General features: G+C 42.1%; 1 protein-coding gene across 1 annotated transcript in view; it reads right to left on the reverse strand.

The window, feature by feature from the left end:
- Positions 1-625: 625 nt before the first annotated feature.
- kif6 (kinesin family member 6) overlaps positions 626-12,269 on the reverse strand; it is a 273,774-nt gene continuing 262,130 nt past the window's right edge. The window contains exon 21 of the mRNA XM_020044540.1: positions 626-933. Within this exon, the coding sequence (XP_019900099.1) occupies positions 924-933 (10 nt within the window). The 3' untranslated portion in view covers positions 626-923. The remainder of the gene's footprint in view (positions 934-12,269) is intronic.

Here is a 12,269-nt window from a genome sequence, read left to right on the forward strand (position 1 = left end):
TGCCTAATAGTAATCAGTTTCCCTTAATAGTTGCCATGTGAATGTACATTGTGATGGAAATTCCAATGTATCGACACTCGGAGTAAGGGACACAGAGACAAAATTATCTTTGTACATTATAACCGTTTTATTAACTTTTATGCACAGAGACTATTATGAGAGACACGTCAACCGCTTACACACACATAATCGTCTGAGGTGTCTCTAACTCCATACATGAACAATCCATATTTATTACATAGAAAAAGGAGTGTGGTAAGTTGTTGCCCATCGGTCTCAAGTCAATCAAACACATGCCCTTTGTTCTATCACATGTCCTGGGCTTGACACAAGGGACATGGTGTCTTCCCTCATGTGGTTAACTTTCTCAACCCTTAAGGGAAACTTAAAGCATCTAGACAACCTCCAGGTCGGCAGATGATTAACCCCACAACCCATTGTGACCAATCAAGAATGACCCCTAAGACATATACCAGATCCCTCTCTCCTACGTTCCTAAAGAACAGAAAGGACTGACACCCTTCTTTGTCTAGGCAGGAGGACATGGCCCAAATACCTAATAATCCTCTGATATTATACAGACATGTGTGTCACAATCAAAGTAAAGATTTACATACCAGCCAATAGAAAGACAGACATTTATCAAATGTACCTTAGTTCAAAATTTCCATAACAACATGGTCTTTGTGTTCTTGCCAGATACCTTCTGCTCGATTGTCACCCTCTTCCTCATGCTGAGGATGGTCCTCTACCTCCAAGATGTTGTCCATAGAAAGACAAATGTTGTGGAGAATCCAGCAATCACCTTGGACACAAACAGAGGATGCCCTTCAAGAGCCCTCAGAAAGATCTCCAGTGGGTTTTCAGCATGCCAAATGTGGGTTTGATTACGCGCATCTGCGTGTTGGCCGTTGAACCAGGCCTCAACACATCCTGGTGGAATACATAATGGTGTAGAAATTTTATACAGTTACATTATTTGGTAATGTGGTTATTTACTGTGATTTAAGTCCACTACAAAGATCTGTTTTCATCATGTATGGGTCAAAGTCTTTGATCAGTGTTGAAAATAAAGAGTAGTTGGTAGTCAACTCAGACTTTTGGAGCTTGTGTGTTTGTGTGTGTTGGCAACCTTGGATTTAGGTCCAGTAAAATATCCCTCCTAGCTACAGGCTGTCAAAACGGGGTAATGACAGCCACAGGATGCTGCAGGCATGGATATCCACCATCATTTTGTTCAATAAAGGGTTTTAGACCATTATTCCACATTGTGTTGTGCATAACTTATCATTCTAAACACCTTAACACATTGTGAAGTTGTTGATTGTCATTGCTATACTGCGTAATTTGTGGTCCAAGATAATTTGGACCTTTTAAAACTGTTCTGATTCAGCCTGTGGAATTGGAAACAAGAAGTTGCCAATAGGAAACTATTTCATGAGACGATTGGGTTTCCATTAAGGTCTTTAACTTAAGCAAATGGTTTGGTTACTATTCGATCACATACAGTATCTCACAAAAGTGAGTACACCCCTCATATTTTAGTGAATATTTGAGTATATTTTTTCATGTGACAACACTGAAGAAATGACACTTTGCTACAATTTAAAGTAGTGAGTGTACAGCCTGTATAAGTGTACATTTGCTGTCCCTTCAAAATAACTCAAAACACAGCCATTGATGTCTAAACCGCTGGCAACAAAAGTGAGTTCACACTTAAGTGTAAATGTCCAAATTGGGCAAATAAGCCATTTTCCCTCCCCGGTGTCATGTGACTCATTAGTGTTACAAGGTTTCAGGTGTGAATGGGGAGCAGGTGTGTTAAATGTAGTGTCATCGCTCTCACACTCCCTCATACTGGTCACTGGAAGTTCAACATGGCACCTCATGACATAGAACTCTCTGAAGATCTGAAGAAAAGGCATAAACTATAAGAAGTTTGCCAAGACCCTGACCTTGGCTGTTGTCCCAGAAGGAAGCCTATTCTAAACGTGATGCACAAGAAAGCCCACAAACAGTTTGCTGAAGACAAGCAGACTAAGGAAATGGATTACTGGAACCATATCCTGTGGTCTGATGAGACCAAGATAAACTTATTTGGTTCAGATGGGGTCAAGTGTGTGTGGCGGCAACCATGTGAGGAGTACAAAGACAAGTGTGTCTTGCCTACAGTCAAGCATGGTGGTGGGAGTGTCATGGTCTGGGGCTGCATGAGTGCTGCCAGCACTGGAGAGCTATAGTTCTTTGAAGGAACCATGAATGCCAACATGTACTGTGACATACTGAAGCAGAGCATGATCCCCTCCCTTCGGAGACTGGGCCGGAGGGCAGTATTCCAACATGATAACGACCCCAAACACACCTCCAAGACGACCACTGCCTTGCTAAAGAAGCTGAGGGTAAAGGTGATGGACTGGCCAAGCATGTCTCCAGATCTAAACCCTATTGAGCATCTGTGGGGCATCCTCAAACGGAAGGTGGAGGAGCGCAAGGCCTCATCCATCAGTTCTGTGATGTCATCATGGAGGAGTGGAAGAGGACTCAAGTGGCAACCTGTGATGCTCTGGTGAACTCCATGCCCAAGAGGGTTAAGGCAGTGCTGGAAAAGGATGGTGGCCACACACAATATTGACACTTTGGGCCCAATTTGGACTTTTTCACTTATGGGTGTACTCACCTTTGTTGCCAGCGGGTTACACATTAATGGCTGTGTATTGTGTTATTTTGAGGGGACAGCAAATTTACACTGTTATAAAAGCTGTACACTCACTACTTTACATTTTAGCAAAGTGTCATTTCTTCAGTGTTGTCATATGAACAAATATAATGAAATATTTACAAAAATGTGAGGGGTGTACTCACCTTTGTGAGATACTTGACGTTGAGAAAGACAAGTGCCAACGTGCTTGTGAAATTCACGAGGTACCAGCGGGAAAAAGCTGAGGAAAATAATAGGCAACAGGATTGCATAGATAGGCTACATTGATATGAGGTACACAAATATATCTCTATGTATAGAGGTACAGACAAGGCAAATGACACTTGGGCATCATAACACTTTTAACATTAAATATCATTTTAGTACACATCCTATGAAATGAGTGAAATGACAAACACTTGTTTTGAGTTTTTCTTTAACTTTATAAGTAGGAGCCTACGTTAAACACAAATCTAATACACAAAAACAATACAGCAGAAGTGTATCAAATGGTGCGCTGATAATTCCAGTGTTTTCATATTGCTGCTTAATTGATCTGCACCCAGCTGAGCCCAGGGTATTGTGCAATAGCCAAGCACAAATGCATCTCAATCTAGATAGGTGCGTTCCTTGGCCTCACAATCCTTAAAGACGATTCCCTCAAGGACACTTGGCAAGAATGTTCCTCTCAAGAACACAAGTACATTCTTAGCGTTCTTGAAATTGATAAACAGCCACTGTGTGCAACCAGGTTATTGTGAGTTTTTTCCCCCACAAAGATTTCAGTTTGTTTTTCAATTGAATTGTTCACGTTATAGGTCACATTAAAAGTGAAACATTTTCTGACATGATTTATCTTTGTCTCATTCTTTAACATTTAAAAAAACTGGCATTTTAACAGGGGTGTACAGACTTTTTATATCCACTGTACTTAGTGCCTCAACATCAGTTGGATGAACTTATACAACAAGGTCCAGAAAATATTTGACAAATGGCTGAAAAGGACATGGACTTAACCATGAAGTATGTATTGAACATGAAAGGACTTAACCCTTATGACAAGGCAAATAAATATAACTCTTACAAAGGTACTTGTCTCTGTTGAAACATGATGAAAATGACACAGGATATTTGACCCTCTCCCTGCAAGAAAATAATAGGCCAGAGGATACAGATCCTGTTTCAGCGCTACTTCCTCCAAGCTTACAGGGTCATGTTATAGATGACGATGATATTTTGGAACATATTCCTTTACGTAATCGATTTATTTTATATATATAATGAATACAATGAACGGTTCAAAAGGAAGAGCTGGCTGTAATGACTGGGGTGAGTTTGTACATAAAGAACATAAAGAGGGTCTCATATGCTAAATTTGGTCAAACATGTTACTGTTTTGCACAAAATAGCTGAAGACATTAGACCTGTAGGTTGGCTTCCTTTTCTTGAAGCCATAGCAGCCCTTAATGTACCATTGTCTGGAATGCCTAGTTATCAGGTGCACCATCAGAAACAAGGTTTAAAATCAAATCAGCCGGCTCCCTCCAAAACTTACACTGCTTTTAAAGATACCCAACACTCATTTGAACTGGGTAATAAAGAAGATTGACTAAAGTTTTAATAAATATCTGAATAAATGTACACTCAAAATTGTAAAGTATTTATAATTTATTTCAATAAAAATATATTTTACAAAACTTAGCATTTATGGCATTCTTTAAACATGTGTCTTGAACATGCACATTGAGTGTAAGGTTTTAAAGGGCATACAGTGAGGGGAAAGATTATTTGATTCCCTGCTGATTTTATACATTTGCCCACTGACAAAGAAATGATCTGTCTATAATTTTAATGGTAGGTTTATTTGAACAGTGAGAGACAGAATAACAACAACAAAAATCCAGAAAAATGCATGTCAAAAATGTTATACATTGATTTGCATTTTAATGAGTGAAATAAGTATTTGATCCCCTCTCAATCAGAAAGATTTCTGGCTCCCAGGTGTCTTTTATACAGGTAACAAGCTGAGACTAGGAGCACACTCTTGAAGGGAGTGCTCTTAACCTCAGTGTGTTACTTGTGTAAAAGACACCTGTCCAAAGAAGGAAACAATCAATCAGATTTCAAACTCTATGCCATGGCCAAGACCAAAGAGCTGTCCAATGATGTCAGGGACAAGATTGTAGACCTACACAAGGCTGGAATGGGCTACAAGACCATCCCCAAGCAGCTTTGTGAGAAGGTGACAACAGTTGGTGCGATTATTCGCAAATGGAAGAAACACAAAAGAACTGTCAATCTCCCTCGATCTGGGGCTCCATGCAAGATCTCACCTTGTGGAGTTACAATGATCATGAGAACGGTGAGGAATCAGCCCAGAACTACACGTGAAGATCGTGTCAATGATCTCAAGGCAGCTGGGACCATATTCACCAAGAATACAATTAGTAAAACACTACTGAAATCCTGCAGTGCATGCAAGGTCCCCCTGCTCAAGAAAGCACATGTACAGGACCATCTGAAGTTTGCCAATGAACATCTGAATGATTGAGAGGAGAACTGGGTGAAAGTGTTGTGGTCAGATGAAACCGAAATCAAGATCTTTAGCATCAACTCAATACACACAGCCAAGGCAACAAAGGAGTGGCTCAAGAAGAAGCACATTAAGTTCCTGGAGTGGCAATAAAAGTAACTGCCCTTTATCACTTGTGTCCGTTCCAAGTGATCACCTACCCCTCCCACCCTTCCTGCTTCCCACAGATCATGTTTCAAGCCTTATATGACATAGAAGAAGCGCTGTTTGGGATTGGCAGCCATGGATTAGATATATAAACAGAGGATAGGGTAAATTAATCATTACATCCAATGCGTGATGGCATCCAGATTTGGTCCAACTTTGCGTTTCACTCTCTCAGGCTGTGATGCCCATAGGAACACATTGTATATGTGGAAAGCTTCAGGAATATGCCTAGAAAGTCTAAAAGAAAAGACGATACGATTATTACAATTATATTTTTTTATATTTATGCAAATGTACACAGAGTGCTCCACCCGCGGATCCATGGACGGTGAGGCTGGATGTTTAAGGCCTGGGTATGTCCTAAACAAAAAGAGATGCACTAAGCAGTTTTAGACTAAAGTCCCCTTCAGCTGTGGCCATCAGGCAAAATTCATCTTTTGCTTTTGTTAATTTGACTCTGAAGTCAACAGCATTTAGGAGTAAATGCTCTTGAAAGAAAATGTCATGATGTATTAGGCCCAAAAGTAAAAAATGTGGCTTTTTAGGAAAAGTTAGCCACATTCCAGGAAACCTCTTTTTAGATCTGCTAACCAACATCATGAGTCTGCCAGAGCCTAGCTGTCGCTCAGGATCTGATAGTTTACGATTGACCAAAGCACTAGAAATGACTTCACTGACAACATTTTAGCTGTTGAGATGTAGATGAACCATGCATGGGAGGGGGACACACTTGGCTGTATTGAATGTATAAAGGCCTTTAGCTCAACCTTCAATTGGGTGCTTTTGGCCTGTCTCTGCTGAGAATGTTGTTAACTGCTCCAGGTTTGCAAACCTTGAATAAAACTTTAGGGTCTCTGTGCCTTTCCCATTTAGCGATTTCCATGACACCAGCAAAATTTTGGTCTATCCTGAGCAAATTCTAATGCCTAATTTGTTTTGTCCGTGGCGAGGATCGAACAACCCTTGCCACGGACAAAACAAATTAGGCATTAGGATTTGTTTGCCGGTCACCTACATGGCAGTCTGCGTCTGTAACCACCACCATTACGCCATTTTACAATAGGTGGTCAGTCAGCCAGTCAGACAGACATTTGAGCACAGATTTAGTTACATTACAACTTGGAATTGGAATCTCCTGTGCTAAGGTTGTTTTTATATTGTGCTAAGGTTTGCATCAGATATACTTCTATTTGTAGTGTAAATGGATGAAAATAACACAGGTCATCTTCCAGAGAACATGGGAGGTTTCCCTTCTTCCTCCCTCCCTTAAAGTAGAAGTACGTAACTTTCAAGAACCAGTGAACTGCTGAATGAATGAATTTGCGTGTTTCTTTAGTGAAAAAAGTATTAGATGGACTTTCAGAACTACACAGTCTAACAATGACACTGTACCATCACTACGACCACCAAGACATACAGTGGGGAGAACAAGTATTTGATACACTGCCGATTTTGCAGGTTTTCCTTCTTACAAAGCATGTAGAGGTATGTAATGTTTATCATAGGTACGCTTCAACTGTGAATGACGGAATCTAAAACAAAAATCCAGAAAATCACATTGTATGATTTTTAAATAATTAATTTGCATTTTATTGCATGACATAAGTATTTGATCATCTACCAACCCGTAAGAATTCCGGCTCTCACAGACCACTTCGTTTTTCATTAAGAAGCCCTCCTGTTCTCCAATCATTACCTGTATTAACTGCACCTGTTTGAACTTGTTACCTGTATAAAAGACACCTGTCCACACACTCAATCAAACAGACTCCAACCTCTCCACAATGGCCAAGACCAGAGATCTGTGTAAGAACATCAGGGATAAAATTGTAGACCTGCACAAGGCTGTGATGGGCCACAGGAGAATAGGCAAGCAGCTTAATGAGAAGGCAACAACTGTTGGCGCAATTATAAGTAAATGGAAGAAGTTCAAGATGACGGTCAATCTCCCTCGGTCTGGGGCTCCATGCAAGATTTCACCTCGTGGGGCATCAATGATCATGAGGAAGGAGAGGGATCAGCCCAGAACTACACGGCAGGACCTGGTCAATGACCTGAAGAGAGCTGGGACCACAGTCTCAAAACCATTAGTAACACACTACGCCGTCATGGATTAAAATCCTGCAGCGCACGCAAAGTTCCCCCGCTCAAGCCAGCGCATGTCTAGGCCCATCTGAGGTTTGCCAATGACCATCTGGATGATCCAGAGGAGGAATGGGAGAAGGTCATGTGGTCTGATGAGACAAAAATAGAGCTTTTTGGTCTGAACTCCACTCGCCGTGTTTGGAGGAAGAATAAGGATGAGTACAACCCCAAGAACACCATCCCAACCGGCAAGCATGGAGGTGGAAACATCATTCTTTGGGGATGCTTTTCTGCAAAGGGGACAGGACGACTGCACCGTATTGAGGGGAGGATGGATGGGGCCATGTATCGTGAGATCTTGGCCAACAACCTCCTTCCCTCAGTAAGAGCATTGAAGACGGGTCGTGGCTGGATCTTCCAGCATGACAACGACCAGAAACACACAGCTAGGGCAACTAAGGAGTGGCTCCGTAAGAAGCATCTCAATGTCCTGGAGTGGTATAGCCACTGAACCCGACCTGAACCCAATAGAAAATCTTTGGAGGGAGCTGAAAGTACCAAATATTAAGTTTTTAATATTAATAAATAATTATGTCATGCAATAAAATGTAAATCAATCACTTAAAAATCATACAATGTGATTTTCTGGATTCACATTCACAGTTGAAGTGTACCTAAGATAAAAATGACAGACTTCTACATGCTTTCTAAGTTGGAAAACCTGCAAAATCGGCAGTGTATTTAATACTTGTTCTCCCCACTGTATTTGGCCAGCTATGCGGATAAACAATTTCGGCTAGCCCTACTTCCCAATTTCCACGCAAATGTATCGGTTACGCGAAACTAGTTTTGAAGTTTGAGCTCTGATTTAGGGGATAAATATCCCCAGAGGCATTGTAAAAACCAGAGCTTACCATGATTTACTAAATCATTTGTGAAGCAAGTGCTGATGTGACCTATGTGATATGTCTCTTGTATCACTCTCTGAGTCAGTCGAGTTGGTAACAGCCAGTTTATTCCGCCTCTGCATTTACAATGGAAGACAACAGTGTGTGAATGCTCATCTCAAAAGGACAATAGCGAGCATGCTCTGTCTGGAAAGACAGCACATGTGGGTGCTAGTTAGCATACATCAAATATTTTTCGAGTGGTAAAACATGAATAAAACAGCTGGTAACTAAATGCAAGAATTGCTAACTTAACTTCATACAATTATCATATATGACCAAACAAACTGGATCAACTTTTAAGTGCTTTTCAAATAGTTAACGCTATATTGTCCACAAGCATTCACCACATGTTACCTCGTTGGAAATCCTCCGTTGCTGTGAGGATTTTCCCATAATGCTGCGCTACAATTACTCAAGCAGGTACGGCTTTTAACAGTAGGTGGCGTAGTTTTGCCAATTTAGTAGAATTTAACCTGAACCCATTCAACTATGTTACATACACCCCCTTAACCTTTTCACGCGTGAGTTTCAAATATTGCTTACCGACCCCCCAGCGTGAGTTTTTTTGCACGTGACTTCAGTACTCTTTCCAGCATTTGAATTCACGCCAGCATTTGAACAGTCACCTTGCTAGGTAAGGAACACTACATGCATTGCATTGCAAGCTTCTCTCGTTGTCTCGAATTCTAAGAGCTACAAAAGTTGGTTGATTTATTACTGTAGCTAGCTAGAAAACGCTAGCTAACAAATCGTGACCAGTTATTCAGTGCAGTGAAAATGAATAAACTATATAAAATGCATACAACGGGGAACGTAACTTCTAGAAAGTTTTTGCAATGGTTTTGATCGGTAGTAGTCGCTAATATAATTCGTTTTTGTGCATTAGTGTTGGCTGTCTGTTGGTACGTAAGTAACACTACTTTTCCCGATTTGAATGCTTTCTACCTGGTTAATATCACAGTATGGTCTTGAAACAATTACAATCAGGAAATAAAGTTATAAACACTGTTTGAGCTAAATGTGAGTAAATAATAGCACGGTGTTACCAGCCATTGTTACGTTACTTGTAGCTAGGTATGCTAATGGTGCATTCTAAACATGACGTTCTAATCACACCGGTGTGACCACTCTAGATTGATCACACTGGTGTGATCGTACGCGCCAAAGGGTTAAATTCTGCTTAAGTGGGGTACATTAAACAAGAGAAAACAATACAACATGAGAGTTACAAAACTCACAAAAAGGTACACAAGTGTTGTGATGATAAGAGCATTACTTAGTTTAAGTCAGTCAGAGACTTTCCTTCTGGAATAATGTTAGCAAGGGAGTGGCCAATCCCCTTTCCAACCCGGACATAAAAGATGCCGTTTACACCTCTCGTACAATAAACATTACTCCTACTACGAAAATACTTCAGGTAAAAACCAATGCCAAAAAAAAACTTTACAACATCCAATAGTCTACTCAGAAAACATGTTCCTCACAAAGGAAAACAAATAATCAACTGTGGACACTGAGTCATCTACAATGTGCTTGTTCATTTCACAAATAAGGCGAGCTGGAGGTTTCACACATCTACCTGCTCTAGTGACAAGTGGCAGTGGTTGTGTGCACACCACATCTGCTTGTGCAAATGCACCTCTTTGTGCGTCAGTAGCATGTTCAGAGGATGGGACTAGTGTGTCAGTAGCATGTTCAGGGGAGGGGACTAGTGTGTCAGTGGCATGTTCAGGGGAGAGGACTTGAACCACTGCAGAAGGCGAGGAGGGCGAGTCCTGGTGTGCCACTCCTTCAGCGAAGAACTCGGGAGAAGGCAACTGTGCAGCATAAATCGATGAACCAGAGACATTTAAACCCTCACACGCAGCATTTGGGACTACAACCACTTCACTCTCAGAAGGCATAGCACTTACAGCCACATCTGGGAGACCGTCAAACATGTTGGCAGCAGCATTACCATCACTTGCATCATCCATCTGCATCAGCCAGTTGATAGTCTTTGTCTCATGGTCCTGTACATCCGTGGGAACCACAAGGTCAGAATGGTCACTACCAGCAACAGATGGGCAACTTGACTCCAAGGCATTGTCATACCCAGCAGGGAGAAAACTGACGGGAAGTAGAAGGTTTCTGTGAACAACTTTTTCCTTAGATGTCACGGGATCTCTGATGTGATACACATTGATTTCAGGTCTGACAGACACCACCTCATAAATTGTGGATTCCCATCTGTCTGCAATTTTCCTCTTCCCTCTTTCACCACGGTTTGCAAGCAAGACTCTGTCTCCAGAAGTGAGGGGTGAAACCTTTGCTTTGCGGTCGTAGTACCTCGCCTGACGAGACTGCTCTGTTCGACTGTTTTGCCGGGCAATACCTGCAGCTTCAGACAGGTCACATTTCAAGCGAGAAACAAACTCACAGTGGTCCACGACAGCATCGTTGGGGAGGGCATGCCGGAAAACAACATCAATAGGTAGGGGCGGGATCCTCCCAAAAATTAGAAAGAAGGGTGCAAAACCTGTCATCTCGTGCTCAGTACAGTTGTAACAGAATGTCAGCATCTGCAGCATTTGTGGCCACTTGGCCTTTGACGGGGGAGGCAGGGCACGTATCATGTTCCCAAGAGTCCTATTGTACCGCTCAACAACTCTGTTTCCCATAGGATGGTACGGGGTTGTATGTGATTTCTGGATGCCAGCCATCTCTAGAAGCTCTTTTATGAGATTATTCTCAAAGTTGGCTCCTTGGTCCGAATGTATGCATTTTGGGAAACCATCCACACAGAAAAAGTCATTCCATAAGCGACGGGCAACTTGCTTTGCTGACTGATTTTTACATGGGAAGGCGTGGGACAGCTTAGAGAAGTGATCTGTCAAAACGAAAACATCCACACACTTCTTGTCAGTCTGCTCAGCAGTCCAGAAATCAATGCTGACTAGTTCCATCGGTTCAGACGTGCAAATGCTCTCCAGAGGGGCACGGTCATGTGGTTCTGGGGTCTTGCCGACTACACAGCGAAAGCAGTTTCTGACATGATTGATGATGTCACGCTCCATCCCTATCCAAAAGAACCTCTGTCTGGCCAGGGAAAGTGTGCGAGCCTGCCCCTGATGACCTGAGTCGTGGAGACCATGGAGGATTTGTGCTTTCAGGGAGTCTGGAACAATGAATTGGTAAGTAGTCTTATTCATTATTTTGTCCTTCTTTACCTTGTACAGTATGCCATCATTGACGGAGAGCTTGGCCCAGTGTCTCAGCATCTTCATCACACCACAAGACTCATCAGCACGTTCACGCCTAGTGGGCCTCCTATGACGCTGGACATACCAGAAAACCCTACCCAAGACATCATCCTGTTCTTTTAGGTTGACCAGTTCACTTTTTGGCAGCGATCCACTCAGATCGACACTGACAAGCTGTGGGATATTTGGTCCTGTACCTCTCATTTGGCTGACACCCCCAGAGATGTGTGCTTCCAACACAGCTGAAACATCCTGTGAAGAGATAGAGCTAGGAGGGAGAGGAGGGGCAACAGCAGTTTCCTTTGCAGACTGATCAACAACCAACTGGCAGTTGTTAGTGCAGTGAAATGTTTCTTGCACTGTCCTGTCCATCATTCCACTTACTTGCTTCTGTAACAAGGCAAAAGGTTTGGTTAAGAGACGGTGGCCCATACATGACTGAACAAATAGCTCTCTGCTAAGTGCATCGGCAACCACATCCTTCGGGCCGGGGACATAGTTCAGATCAAAACTGTATGCTGCAAGCTTTGAAACCCATCTCTGTTCGCATGCAT

The sequence above is a fragment of the Esox lucius genome, chromosome 15, assembly GCF_011004845.1.
Source record: "Esox lucius isolate fEsoLuc1 chromosome 15, fEsoLuc1.pri, whole genome shotgun sequence".
Taxonomy (NCBI): Eukaryota; Metazoa; Chordata; class Actinopteri; order Esociformes; family Esocidae; genus Esox; species Esox lucius.